Here is a 15,387-nt window from a genome sequence, read left to right as displayed (position 1 = left end):
TCACAGTGTGTGCGTGTGTGTGTGTGTGTGTGTGTGTGTGCATGTGTGTGTGTGTGTGTGTGTGTGTGTGTGTTTAAAAGCTCATAAACACAGATCAGTGTGTTGAGCAGCTGTTGTTGTTAATCTGGTTTCCCGCTCTGTCACTCAGCCTCACATTCCTGCGCTGAACGTTCAGAGAACATTAAAGTAACATTAAAGTAACGCTGCAGCAGCAGCTGATATCACTGCCTAGTCCAGCAGCAGTCAGCCCAGAACCAGAACCAGACCCAGCAGCAGCTGATCTCACTGCCTAGTCCAGCAGCAGTCAGCCCAGCTCGGCGTCTGTCTTTCAGCCTTTTATTTCACCAAGCTCTCACCAACCACTAAAAGTCAGTCCCACATTTACTCTTGTCCGGCGGCTTCTTGCTCGCTCACTCTCTCCTTTTCTCTTCTTAGCTTCCTCCGTCAGCGTCCTCTTCACTCTCTGCTCCTCTGCCATCATGTCCATAGAAGCTGCGAGTCCAGCTCCGGTTCTGGCACGACCCCGGCCTGTGTCCCGGAGCCAGAGTTACATAACGACACAGACAGGTCACGTGATCTCAGGTGAGCGTGGATCAACAGTTAGACCGTCAGACGACAGAACCCGGTTCTGGTTCCGGTTCTGGTTTTGTCTCATTAAGTCTAATTGAGTGTCTGAACGGTGTCACGAGACGAGCTGTGAACGGAGCCAACAGAGCGCGTGCAGGGCACACACACACACACACACACACTGACACACACACACACTGTGACACACACACACACACACACACACACTCTGTGACACACACACACACATACACACACACACACACTGACACACACACACACACACTGTGACACACACACACACACTATGTCACACACACACACTGACACACACACACACTGACACACACACACACTATGTGACACACACACACACACTGTAACACACACACACACACACACACACACACACACACAGTAACACTCCTCCTCTCTCTCCTCCTCCTCTTATAGAAATGTTGGAGGAGGTGATTTCAGCTCTTCATTACTTCATGTCAGCTCGGAGCTCCGCACAGACCCGCACAGACCCGCACACAGCTGACGGAACCTGACAGAACCGGAGCTCTCTGATCCGGACTCTGCTGTCTTTATTGTCGGAGCTTTAGAAACTTCTCCTCCTCTCTCCTCCTCTCCTCCTCTCCTCCTCTCTCCTCCTCTCTCCTCCTCTCCTCCGGACCGGCCTCCCTGTCTGACCCCGCCATGGGCTCGGTTCTGCCGGGCTCGTCTCTGGGCCTGAAGCCGGGCTTCAAGCCGCAGCAGCCGCTGTCCCTCGCGGACATCATCACGTCGGACATCCTGCACAGCTTCCTGTACGGCCGCTGGAGGCACGTGCTGGGCGAGCAGCACCACCACCTGCACCATCAGAACCAGAACCAGAACCAGAACCAGAACCAGCTTCACCTGCAGCACGAGGACCGCACCGCGCCGAGCGCGAGCCCCAAGACGGCGTTCACCGCCGAGGTGCTCGCGCAGTCTTTCTCCGGAGGTCAGTGACGACACTTTAATCAGCCAATCAGAGCTAATTATGAAGTCAACAAATTAACCTTTGATCTTCGATCAGTAATTAACCAATCATTTTTCAAAATAAAAGTCTGAAAGTTTTTTATTCAATTCAAATAAAAAGAGAAAATCATTTTTCAAAATAAAAGTCTGAAAGTTTTTTATTCAATTCCAATAAAAAGAGAAAATCATTTTTCAAAATAAAAGTGAAAGTTTTTTATTCAATTCAAATAAAAAGAGAATCATTTTTCAAAATAAAAGTCTGAAAGTTTTTTATTCAATTCAAATAAAAAGAGAAAAAATGAATTATTGATCGAAAAACACGTAAATTAAAAAAAACTTTAAATTATGATCAAAGTTTTTATTAAATGAATCAAACTGTATTTAATAATTATTCATTCATTAATCTGATAATTATTCATTCATTAATCTGATAATTATTCATTCATTAATCTGATAATTATTCATTCATTAATCTGATCAAACTGTCCGGATGTGATCAGACTCTTTGATCCCGCGCGCCGCCGCCGAACCTCCACACAACCTTTGAACAACCTCAAATGAACGGATGAATAATAACGAGTCACCTGTTGATGAGCTCATTAATAGTTAATTGTTGTTTCCGGTCTTAATTAGTCAGTTTTATATTTCAGGCTTGACTTCCGGCCTTTCTCGCTTTTATTCACGTGTTTTCATTTTTAATTGACTTTTATTGTGAAATTCGTTTTTGGCTCTCGTAGAATTCGTTCCGTACAGTTTCGGTGAACCCGTCCCGGCTCGAACCTTCATCCGACACCGACCCGGTTCATTCTGAGCGCGAACTTTCTCATCTCACTTCCCGGACCGGCGGAGTCCTCCGCGCGCCACGGCGCTCCTCCTCTCCTCCTCTCCTCCTCCTCTCCTCCTCTCTCCTCCTCTCCTCCTCTCCTCTCTCCTCCTCTCTCCTCCTCTCTCCTCCACTGTCTTTTTTACCCCTGTGTCTCTAGCTCGGCACATTTCTACCACACCCACCCTTTTAAACTTTTGTCGTGCGACCAGTCCACCCTCGCCGCACGATTTGCTACGTTCTGTGGTGTGTGTGTGTGTGTGTGTCGTGTGGTTTTGTGTGTGTGTCTGTTGTGTTGTGTGTGTGTGTGTGTGTGTGTGTCCTGTGTGGTGTGTGTGTGTGGTCCCTCCCCATCCCCCTCCGGGTTTGTTTGTCTTGTACCGGTCGCTGTTGTTCCGGTGAGCTGAGTCGTCCGGTGAACGACCCATCTCTTTTCCCGCCTTGATCCACGTTGTCGAGAAATGCCCAACTTCACCTGAAACAAAAAACGTTCAGTCCAACGTTGCCCAACGTTGGTCTGCCAGACAACACATGAAAGAACTCACTGGAACGGAACTCTGAGCGATGATCACCTCACTGGGCAGAACCAGACTGACAACTTCTGGACCTCTGAACACACAAACACAACACACACACACACACACAACACACACATTATTAATAACTTCATAACACACAGATTTTGGTCTCCAGGTCGTGACGACAGAGTCAAAGACACAAATTATAATAATAAACTGTGTGTGTGTGTTTGTCTGTGTGTGGTGGGGTGTGTGTGTGTGGTGTGTGGGTGTGTGTGAGGTCCAACGTTTTTGGATCAGGATTAAAAAATACATTGAAAATAAAATGACATGAAATTATATTTTATATTTTATAATTTCAGATAAAACAGACGGAAAAATTCCAAACTCCAAACTTTAAAAGCATGATTAAAAACAGAGAGGGGAGAGGAGGAGAGAGGAGGAGGAGAGAGGAGGAGAGGAGGAGAGAGGAAGGAGAGAGAGGAGAGCTCTGGAAATCTACCAATACACACCCTTGCTAAAACTTTTGTCGTGAGAAAAAGTCCAAACTCAGCCGAACGTTTGATACTGTTATGTTGTGTGTGTGTTGTGTGTGTTCTGTGTGTGTTGTGGTGTGTCTGTTATTGTGTGTGTAGTGTGTGTGGGTGTGTGTCGTGTGTTGGGTGTGGTGTGTGTCAGCTCACCTCCCACATCAAGGTTATTTGTTTCTTGTAGGTCGTGTGTTCAGGTGGATGAGTCGTCCGGTTGACGGAACCCTCTCTGTTCACCGCTTTGGTGCACGTCTTAGAGAAAATGCCCAAACCTCACCTGAAACAAACAAACGTTCAGTCAACGTTTGCGGCCACGCGTTTTTGGATCGGCAGACAACCATGACAGAACTCACCTGGAACTGACTCTGAGCGATGATACACCTCACGGGGCAATACCAGACTGGACAACTTTGGACCCTGCTAACACACAACAACAAAACACACACACACAACAACACAAACACACATATTAAACTTCATAACACAGATTTTTGTCATCCATGTTCAGTCGGACGACAAGAGTCAAAGACACCAAATTATATAATAACTGTGTGTGTGTGTGGTGTCTGTGTGTGTGTGTGTGGTGTGTGTGTGTGTGTTGGTGTGAGGTCAACGTTGATCATGGATTAAAAATACATGAAAATAAATTGCCTAATTCATATTAATATTTTATTATTTTATAATTTCAGAAAAAACAGAGCGGAAAAATTCAAACTTAAAACAGATTAAAACAGAGAGGAGAAGGGGAGGAGGGGAGAGGAGAGGAGGAGGAGAGGAGGAGGAGAGGAGGAGAGAGGAGGAGAGAGGAGGAGAGGAGGAGAGAGAGGAGGAGGAAGGAGGAGAGAGGAGAGAGAGGAGTATGGAGAGAGAGGAGGAGGAGAGGAGGAGAGGAGAGAGAGGAGGAGAGAGGAGGAGGAGGAGGAGAGGAGGAGGAGAGGAGGAGAGGAGGAGAGGAGGAGAGAGAGGAGAGGAGGAGAGGAGAAGGAGGAGCGATCCGTAAGCGCGGAGGCCTCCGCGGTCCGGGAAGTGAGATAGAAAGTTCGCGCTCAGATAGAACCGTGGTCGGTGTCGGATGAAGTGGTTCGAGCCGGGACGGGTTCACCGAAACTGTACGGAACGAATTCTCGAGGCCAAAAACGACATTTCGACAATTAAAAAGTCAAAAAAATGAAAACCCGTGAATAAAAGCGATAAAGGCCGGTAGTCAATGCTGAAATATAAAACTGACTAATTAAACCGAAACAACAATATAACTATTAATGAGCTTCATCAACAGTGGTACTCGTGTATTATTCATCCGTTTCATTTGAGGTTGTTCAAAGGTTGTGTGGAGGTTCGGCGGCGGCGCCGGATCAAAGAGCGATCACAGTCCGGACAGTTTGATCAGATTACTGAATGAATAATTATCAGATTCAGAATGACTAATACAGATTAGAATGACTAACTTATTAAATATAGTTTGGTTTCATTTAATAAAAACCTTTGACATACATTTACAAGTTTTTTCTAATTTACGTGTTTTTCGATCAATAATTCATTTTTATCTCTTTTTATTGAATTGATAAACAACTTCACACTTTATTTTAGAAAAATGAGTTCTGCTATTTTATTTGAATTGAATAAAAACTTTCAGATTTTTTATTTTGAAAAATGATTGTCTTTTTATTTGAATGAATAAAAACTTTCCTTTTATTTAAATGAAAAATGAGTTTTCTCTTTTATTTGAATTGAATAAGAAAACTTTCACTTTATTTTTGGGGGAAAAAGATTTTCTCTTTTTATGGAATGAATAAAAACTGTTCAGACTTTTATTTTTGAAAAATGAATTTTACCTTTTTATTGAATTGAATAAAACGTTCAGACTTTATTTGAAAAATGATTGGTTATTACTGACCGAAGAGCAAAGGTTACATATTGTTGACTTTCTAATAGCCTCGATTGGCTGATTAAAGATGTCGTCACTGACCTCCGGAGAAGACTGCGCGAGCCCTCGGCGGGAGCTGAAAGCCGTCTTGGGGCTCGCGCTCGGCGCGGTGCGGTCCTCGTGCGCAGGGAAGCTGGTTCTGGTTCTGGTTCTGGTTCTGGTTCTGATGGTGCAGGTAGTGTGGCTGCTCGCCCAGCACGTGCCTCCGCGGCCGTACCGGAGCTGTCAGAGTCCGACGTGCTGATGTCCGCGGAGGGACAGCGGCTGCGCGGCTTGAAGCCCGGCTTCAGCCCGAAGCGGCCCGGCAGAACCGAGCCCATGGGCGGGGGCCAGAGAGGGAGGCCGGTCCGGAGAGCGGAGGAGAGAAGGAGGCGCGGAGGGAGGAGGAGAGGAGGATTGAGGAGAAGGAGGACGAAGGAGCAGGAGAGAGGGAGGAAGGAAGGGGAGGAGAGAGGAGGCAAAGTTTCTCAAAGCTCGACACTAAAGACAGCAGGAGTCCGGATCAGAGATCTCCGTGTTCTGTCAGGTTTCCGTCCAAGGCATGTGGTTGCGGTCTGTGCGGGTGTGCGGGTCTGTGCGGAGCTCCGACTGTACATGAAGTATGAAGAGTGAAATCACCTCCTCCAACATTTTATACGAGGGGAGGAGAGAGAGCGGAGTGTTACTGTTTGTGTGTGTTGTTTTGTGGGTGTGTGTGTGTGTGTGTTGTGTGTGTGTGTCACGTGTGTGTGTGTGTGTGTGTGTTGGGTGTGTGTGTCACAGAGTGTGTGTGTTACAGTGGGTGTGTGTGGTGCGTGTGTCACAGTGTGTGTTGTGTGTGTCACAGATTGTGTGTGTGTGTCACAGTGTTTGCTGTGGGTGTGTGGTGTGTGTCAGTGTGTGTGTGTGTGTGTCCCATGTGTGTGTGTTGTCAGTGTGTGTGGTGTGTGTGTGTGTGTCACAGTGTGTTGTGGTGTGTCACAGTGCTGTGTGGTGTCAGTGTGTGTGTGTGTGTGTCACAGTTGGTGTGTGTGTCAGTGTGTGTGTGTGGTGTGTGTGTGTGTCAAAGTGTGTGTGTGTGTGGTCACCGTGTGTGTGTGTGCAGTGTGTGGTGTGTGTAAGTGTGGTCAGGTGGTTGTGTGTGTGTGTGTGTGCCCCTGACGCGTCTGTTGGCTCCGTTCACAGTCGTCTCGTGACACCGTTCCGACACTCAATTAGACTTACTGAGACAAAACCAGAACCGCAACCTACGACGGTTTCTGTCGTCTGACCGGTCTTCAACTGTGATCCACGCTCCCTGAGTCAACGTGACCTGTCTGTTGTCGTTATGTAACTCTGGCTCCGGGACCACAGGCCAGGGTCGTGCCAGAACGAGCTGGACTCGCGCCTCTTATGGGACATGCTGGCGCGGAAGCAGAGAGTGACGAGGACGCTGACGGATGAGCTAGACGAGAAAAGGAGAGAGTGAGCGAGCAAGAAGCCGCCGGACAAGAGTAAATGTGGGCCGACTTTTGTAGTGGTTGGTGAGCGTGGTGAAAGAAAAGGCTGAAAGACGACGCGGGCTGCTGATGCATGCTGGCCTATGCAGTTGATTATCAGCTGCTGCTGGGTCTGGTTTGGTTTGGGCTGATGCTGCGGACTAGGCCGCGAGATCAGCTGCTGCTGCAGCGTTACTTTAATGTTACTTTAATGTTCTATTGAAACGTCAGCGCAGGGAATGTGGAGTGTGAGGACCGACGGGAAACCAGATTAACAACAACAGCTGCTCAACACCCATGTCTGTGTTATGAGCTTTTAAACACACACACACACACAACACACACTGGACACACACCCACACACCCACACACACACACACACCACACACATGTGAACACACACACACACACACACACACTGTGCCACACACACACAAACACACCACACTGTGACACACACACCCACACACACAGACACACACACACACACACAAACACACACCGTTTCATAAACGTCAAAACATTTAAAATATTTAAAGTTCTTAACAAGTTTTACTAAAAAATACTAATAATTATAAACAATGATTATAATTGTTCTAATAATTCTTATTATTATTGTTTAAGTCTAATTATATTAAACAACACTACTTATTCCTTCTTAATTATAATTTGTAATGAAATCATTGAATATGTAAAATCTGATGATTTAAATATCTTTAATGTTTCCACTTGTTTTTCTGTTTTATTTTTGAAATCTTGTGAACATTTAATTTCTTTTTTTAAACTTTTTGTTTTATTTTTTTATTTTTCATCTCCAGCCGCGAGAAATCCAGGAAGACTGGAGCACGCGGGGCGCGCGGGAGAGAGTGTGTGTGTGTGTGTGTGTGTGCGTGCGTGTGTGTGTGTCACGCTTTCTGAGCTTTGAACAGAAACCATGGAGACAGGACTCGAGCTGTACCGGTGAGCCTTCACCACAGAGGACGACGGAAGTCAGAGGCGGAGGCTGCAGTGTGGCACGCCGTACAGGACAGCGAGAGGAGCAGAGCGAGGAGGAGGAGGCGGAGGAGGAGGAGGAGGAGGAGGTGGTGGGAACGGGCCCAAATGCCACTGACATTGTCTGCCGTTAAACGTGATTAGCGCCGCGCTGCGGCCTCATAAGTATTCATGCGCAGACAGACAGACAGAAGATCTAATCCTTTAAAAGAGTTTGATGATCATGCGGGCGGGAGGAGACAAGCTTCCTGCTCCACCACCAAAACCAGCGCTCCTCACCTCATCATCAGGGGACTTCAGATAATTCACGTTTGATGGACAGACTGTCTAAACCTGGACGTAGTCTCGTGACGTCCTCACCAGACGTCTAAAACCTTGACGTAGTCCTCCTTGACGTCCTCACAGAATGTCTAAAACCGGACGAGTCTCCGAGACGTCCCGCAGACTGTAAAACACCGGACGTAGTCTCTGTGACGGCCCCCAGACTGCCTAACTACAACCTGGACGTAGTCTCTGCGACGTCCCGCAGACGCTAAAAACCTGAGAAGTAGTCTCTGTGAAGTCCCCACGACTTCTCACCTAAAACATGGCGTCGTCTCCGAGAGTCCCCGCAGACTGTCTAAACCTGGAGTAGTCTCTGTGCCGTCCCCGCAGACTGTCTAAAACTGGACGTAGTCTCTGTACGTCCCACAGACTGTCTAACACCTGGACGTATGTATCAGAGACCCAGCAGAATGCTGGTTAGTCACCGTCCACTATTTTGTCATTTCGTGTGTGGTGGTTTATTGCCTCCCGAGCATCATGGGGAAACATTTGGACGGGTCCAGATCACCACTACACACCACCTGACTGTTAATCAGGTCTGCCACACACACACACACCCCAACCCAACCCCCACACAACACACCACACCACCACACACACAACCACACACAGTTCATCTGTACTTACCGGCTGTTTCTTTACTTTATGACCCCCCCCCACACACACACTGTGAGACACACACAAACGACAAACACACACAGACCACAATATGAGACACACCACACAAACACACACACACCCACTCTGACGGTAACCGTGGAGTCGGTTGTTTGTTTCCCTGTCCGTCTCTCGCTTCCATCCTCATCACTCATCTTCTCTTTACAATAAAAAGTCATTTTGCTTTCAATTTTAGTTGATTCTGTCAAAATTAAACAAACTTAATTTGAATTTGGAGACCGTAGCTGATGTCATCAAAGGTTTGGTTTGTGTCAATGTTTTTATTACTGACACCTGACCTCACCTGTACGGCCTTCCTAGCTTATCCTCTCCCTGGAAGTGTGTGTGTGTGTGGTACTGTGTGTATTACAGTTTAGGTGTGTTATTTGTTTTTTGTTGTTTGGGTGTGTGTGTGTGTGTGTGTGTGTGTTCCTGTGTGTATTCCGTGTATGTGTGTTATTGTGTGTGGTGTGTGTTTTACTGTGTGTATTACAGTTGTGTGTTACGTGTGTGTGATGTGTGTTATTGGTGATTACAGTAAGTCTTAATGACAGATGACATTCACACCGATAGTCAGACCATCTGTCTGCGCTCAGGGAACATGAATAAATGATAAACACACTTTAAATAATGACCAAAACACACACACCCACACACACACCCAACCACACACACACACACACACAACACAGCACTGTACAACAGATGTAATCAACAGCACATCACGGTTGAAAACAATGGATGGAGACACATCGTTGAAATTACGCCTGGTCTTGTGTAGCTCGCAGGAACAACGATGTGTCTCCATTTCAGCTTTGGGTGGTTGTGACGTTCAGACCCAGGCGGTTTGTAAGTCAGGCCAGGCGGTTGTATGTGTAAAGGTCGAAAAGGAAGTTGTAAAGGTCAGAACAGGCGGTTGTGTATGTTGTAAAGGTCAGACCAGTCGGGGTTCTGTAAAGGTCAGCCAGGTCCAGGTAAAGGTCAGACCAGGCAGTGATAAAGTCGACCAGTCGGTTGTAAAGGTCAGACCACGGGCCGGTTGTAAAGTCAGACAAGGTGGTTTGTTAAATGTTGGGCCAGGCGGTTTGTTTTTTTTGTATTGGTAGTTGTAAAGTCAGACCAGGTGGTGTTGTAAAGGTGGGACCAGTCGGTGTAAAGGTCCGACCGGTGGTGTAAAGGTGGGACCAGGCGGTTTCTGTGTATTTTGTAAAGGGTCAGAACAGGCGGTGTTGTCATAAAGTTCAGACCAGGTGGTGTAACAGGTGGGACCAGGCGGTGTAAAGGTCAGACCAGGGCGGTTTTGTAAAAAAAAACAAAAAAAAAAAAACAAACAAAAAAAAAAAAAAACAAAAAAAACAAACACAACAAAAAAAAAAAAAAACACAAAAAAATGGTCAGACAGTTGGATTAAGGTGGGACCAGGTGGTGTAACCCATCCCGTCAGCCTCGTCAGTCAGGTGGTTTTTTGACAGTACGGACACACAAGTAGAAAGAATGAGCCTGTTTATTGCCCTCATGTAATCCTCTCCTCCTCGTCCTCGCCCGCGACAGCGTGGCTCGGGTTCACACACTCGTTCTGTCAATAGATCTAATAGAAAAATCTGCAGGTTACAGTCGGACGAGTCCATTAGAAAACAACAGAAACATGGGAAAACCAAGAGCTCCTCGTCCTCCTGTTGGACGACCCACATACCACCCGGAGTGGTACGGACGCCGTTGCCACGCCAGGACGCCGTCCACTCCGGTTCCTGTTTTTTCAAACTTGTCGGGGAGTCAACCCCGCCACTACGGCCTCGCACGCCTCGGAGGCGCGCTAACGAGTCGCCGGGGGACGTTCCAACACGCCTGAGACATTATCTTGACCGGCGATCCCACATGGTCCGTGATCCAGACGTTTTCGGAAAGAAACCCGGAGACTCGTTAACGCGAGGCGCTTCCGGACTTCCGGAGGAGACAGAAAGGGACAAAAGACAAGAAGAGAGAGAACAGGCAGCTAGCAGTCTTGAGATATAACACAGCTTCTCTCGGTTCACAACACGGGAATTAAACATCTGAACAGGAGAAAAAAGAAATTTTAACGGCCACACCGCCAGAGCGTGGACAGTACACAAACACATCCTCGTATCCACAAACTGAAGATTTAACTAGACCCCTGACAGGAGACACTCATATTATGTTTCATCGGTCATATTATTTTATTATCGTCATCATCACACATACGAGAAGCTGAACCACCGATTCAAAATCAACTCAAAAAAAGCCAGAAGCAAACCTCTCTGTGGACCCACACACACACACAGGCTAAGCTAACGCACGTAATGAGGCTGTGAATTAAGGGGGGGGGATGCTAACGAGCTAACGAGCTAACTGTAGCTCTAAAATGCCGTTTCACATTTGTCGATTATAAATGGCGGCACAGACTGATCTGAAGCGGGCACACAGCTAAATAAACCAGCTAACTCACACACAAACAAGCTAGCTAATATTACATGTTACCGTTTAGCTCACAAACAGTTTTGCTAATTTACAAAGTTAAGCACCGAGCTAACAGTCAGCTAACACTACGGGACAATTTTGTAAACATGTTAGCTTCTTTGTTAAGCCATGTACACGCAGATTTTAAGCCCACATTTCTTAATTTTAGCTTCTTTTACTAGCATTTGAATTGGGGCTAATTTAGCTGTCCAACGCTCCCAGGTTGTAACAGGCTAATTTTAGCGGCACTTTAGCTGAAGCTTCAGCGGAGGCACCATGCTTAACATGGCGGAACAAACAGAAACAGTCAAACAAACCAAAATAACTCACGCGCAAGTTCGTAAAAGCTAACTCTCCGTGCTCACACGGCTAAGCTACACTGTATGAACACACATTTCATGCTGCTAATGTTTAGCTAACGCGTACGGCAACAGCTAAACAGGCTGAGGTAACACACCTGATAAACAAAACGCACAGTAGCTAACGCATCGCTAACAGAGTGGCTAACTTCATCGCTCAGATTGGCTAACGCGTCTTCTACAAACTAAGTTTTACATAAACAATAACAAAGTTCACTGGAAGAAAAGAGACGGTTTCCCCCTTTTTTATAATGAAGGTGGGGAGGCGGGAAACGAAGGTGGTGTCGGCGGAGCACACACCAGTGTTTGACCACAGAGAGATCTGGACTTTAGACGCCGGCACTATAAATGTTCCTTTATGCATCATACATCCTAAAAACTAAAGAATCACTATGAGATACAGACAGAAGAACTAGGATCTCAAACAAATGACGCGTCATCGACCTCCAAGTGGCGACCTGAAAGGTAATTAGAACAAACACCGCGACACACCGTTAGCTCCAAAAACACTTTTTGTCTCTGACGGTTAAAAACATTCAATTTCCATCTGACGCTATTAAATATTTCTTTTTTTATTTTTTTTTGCCCCAAAAAAATAAAAAAACCATAACTGAGAGTGACCACACCATCTGGACGCATGCTTTAAAACATTATCTAACAAAAAAATCATATAATAATAATATAATAATAATAATAAAATAATAATAATAATATCTGATTTTCTTACTCAGGATGCTAGCCTGATACCGTTTGTTTCTTATTGGAAAAATACAACTAGATCAACTATAGATTACTGGATTTTTGTTCAAAGCCACACGGGATACATCTAAGTCAAGTTTATAAAAAACCAAAACAAAAGAACCCGCAGGTCTACTCTGCGGCGAGACCCGAGGCTAGTCCAAAAACCATCCTGCCCACGACCAAACGTCGACTGTTTAAAGGTTTTAAAACAGAAAGAAGAAGAGTTCGTGCTTTTCCGTAATCCTTTCGTTTCTCTACAAAAAGGAAGAGGACGCGGCAGAGCGTTGCCTAGGAACCCACGCTTCGGTTGCCGTCGACGACCATCCGAGGCCTTCCCGGGTGAGGGCGGAGCCTCTCGTGATCCTATTGAGATCAGGAATGAATCCTGTTGACCAGGACCTGCAACCAGGTTCGTCGTCTGTTAGCTCGTCCGCTCTACGCTAGCTCGTTGTTAGCTCGTCGCCTCTAACGTTAGCTCTCCGCTCGAACGTTAGCTCGTCCGCTCTAACGTAGCACGTCCGCTCTAACGGTAGTCGTCGTCTAACGTTAACTCGTCCGCTCTACGTTAGCTCGTTCCGCTCTAACGTTATCTCGTCCGCTCTCGTTAGCTCGTCCGCTCTAACGTTAGCCCGTCCGCTCTAACGTTAGCTCTCCGTCATAACGTTAGCTCGCTGTTAGCCCTGTCCGCTTAACGTTAGCTCCGTCCGCCTAACGTTAGATCGTCTGTTAGATCGTCCGCTCTAACATAACGCGTCGTTAGCGTCCGCTCTAACCTTACTAGTCCGCCTCTAAGTTAGCTCCGTCCGCTTAACGTTAGCTCTGACTGTTTAGCCCAGTCCGCTCTACGTTCGATCGTCGCTCTAACGTTACACTCGTCTTAGCTCGCCGCTCTATAATTAAATAGTCTGTTAGCTCGTCCGCTCAAACCTTAACTCGTCTGTTAGCCTCGTCCGCTCTAACATTAACTCGTCCGCCTCCACTTAGCTCGTCCGCTCTACATTAACCGTCTGTTCGCTCGTCCGTCTAAACATTAACTCGGTCTGTTAGTGTCCGCTAACATTACTCGTCTGTTAGCTCGTCCCTCTAACATTAAACCGTCTGTTAGCTCGTACGCTCCGCTCTAACATTCAACTCGTCTGTTAGCTCGTTCCCGCTAACGTTAACTCTTACGCTATAACGTCTAGCTCGTCCGCTCTTAACGTTAACTCGTCGTTAGATCGTCCGCTCTAACGTTAACTCGTCCGCTCTAACGTTAGCTCGCTGTTAACTGTCCGCTCTACCGTTAGTTGTCGTTAACTCGTCCGCTCTAACGTTACTCGTCTGTTAGCTCGTCCTCTTCTAACGTTGACTCGTCCGTCTAACGTTAGCTCGTCTAGTTAACTCGTTCCGCTCTAACGTTAGCTCGTCTGTTAACTCGTCCGCTCTAACGTTGTTCGTCTGTTAACTCGTCCGCTCTAACGTTAACTCGTCCGCTCTAACGTTAACTCGTCTGTTCGCTCGTCCGCCTCAACGTAACTCGTCCGCCTAAAGTTAGCTCGTCTGTTAGCTCTCCGCCTAACGTTAACTCGTCTGTTAACCGTCCGCCCTCTAACGTTAACTCGTCTGTTAGCTCGTCGCTCTAACGTTAGCTCGTCTGTTAGGCTCGTACGACGCTAACGTTTAACTCGTATGCTTAGCTCGTCCGCTATACGTTAGCTCAGTATGTTAAATCGTACGATATAACGTCACTCTGTTATGTTACTCGTTCCGCTCTAACGTTAACTCGTTGTTAGATGTCCGCTCTAACGCTGAGCTCGTATGTTAGCTCGCCGCTCTAAAGTTAGCTCGTCTGTTAGCTCGTCCGCTCTAACGTTAGCTCGTCTGTTAGAAATTTAAATTAATTTTAAAATCTCGTCCGCTCTACAAGTTAAACTGTCTGTTAGCTCGTCAGCCTCTAACGTTAATCGTCCGCTCTAACGTTAGACTCGTCTGTTACTCGTCCGCTCTACGTTATCGTCTGTTACACTCGTCGCTCTAACGTTTAGCTCTGGTCTGTTAGCTGTCCGCTCTAAGTAAACTCCGTCAGCTCTAACGTTTTAGCTCGTCTGTTAACTCGTCCGCTCTAACGTTAAACTCTCCGCTCTCACTTAACTCGTCTGTTTAGCTCGTCAGCTCTTAACGTAACTCGTCCGCTCTACCGTTAGATCGTCTGTTAGCTCGTCCGCTCTAACGTAACTCGTTGTTAACTCGTCCCTCTAACGTTAAACGTTGTTAGCTCGTCCGATCTAAACGTTCGCTCGTTCTGTACTGTCCGCCTTAACGTTAGCTCTCTGTTCGTTAGCTCGTTCGCTCTACGTTAGCTCGTCTGTTAATCGCCACTCAACTTTAAGCTCGTCCGCCTACCGTAGTGCTCTGTAGGGGAGCTCTCAATACGGGGGACAGGTTGCGTACAGGTGAAGGCGGGGTTCTGTGTGTTACCTGTATCTGGGCGGGGGTCCACAGGTAGGGCTGTGTCTGTCGTATTCTGCTAACGCTCAGTGTCGTCTGGTGGCACCGAACTCTGCTTGCTTGAGACGATGAACTGAAGAAACAAAGAGCTAACGTTATCGTAAGGAGCTAACGTTCCAGAGGAAGTCAGGTGTAAACCGCCAAAATAAAAGCATAGCTAAAAAATTACTCCGAGTGTGGTCAATGTGGCGTACTCTGTTTTGTAGTCGTCCTCCAGTGCCTACTGTAGTCTGCCATCAAGTCTGAGGCTGACTCTGTGACCTGCAATACCACACACACACCACACACACACAACCACACACACAATGTACACCACTGCTCCTGAGCTCGCGCAAGCTACATCAGCTCTACCTCCAGTAAAACGCTTAGCCGGTTGTGCGTGTGGTGTTGTGTGGTGTGTGCGGTATTATTGCAATAGCCTTCACTCCCTCTCTTCTTTTCTTTCCTTTCTTTTTTTTTTCTTTACTGACGTATTTGCCTCCTCCTGTCACTTATGCTTACGTCCACATGTTCCTGCCTTCATGTTCGTC

The 15,387-nt window shown here is 46.8% G+C and overlaps 1 protein-coding gene across 1 annotated transcript; it reads left to right on the top strand.

Annotated features, from left to right (window-relative positions):
- The first annotated feature begins 448 nt into the window (after positions 1-448).
- Positions 449-2,380, top strand: LOC113747210 (PR domain zinc finger protein 12-like). Its single transcript, XM_027286020.1, has 3 exons — positions 449-582; positions 1,021-1,552; positions 2,307-2,380. Exons 2-3 carry the CDS (start codon positions 1,267-1,269, stop codon positions 2,378-2,380), a joined length of 360 nt encoding a protein of 119 aa, XP_027141821.1. The 5' UTR covers positions 449-582; positions 1,021-1,266.
- Positions 2,381-15,387: the final 13,007 nt, after the last annotated feature.

The sequence above is a fragment of the Larimichthys crocea genome, chromosome XIII (genome assembly GCF_000972845.2).
Source record: "Larimichthys crocea isolate SSNF chromosome XIII, L_crocea_2.0, whole genome shotgun sequence".
Classification (NCBI taxonomy): domain Eukaryota; kingdom Metazoa; phylum Chordata; class Actinopteri; family Sciaenidae; genus Larimichthys; species Larimichthys crocea.
This window is presented reverse-complemented; position numbering and strand designations above follow the sequence as displayed.

What these genes read in the sequence shown, in the direction of transcription:
- LOC113747210 (XM_027286020.1), top strand. Translation starts at nt 1,267, where the DNA reads ATGGGCTCGGTTCTGCCGGGCTCGTCTCTGGGCCTGAAGCCGGGCTTC. An exon ending in CGCGCAGTCTTTCTCCGGAG is followed by an intron (nt 1,553 to 2,306) that starts GTCAGTGACGAC and finishes TGGCTCTCGTAG; the next exon opens with AATTCGTTCCGTACAGTTTC.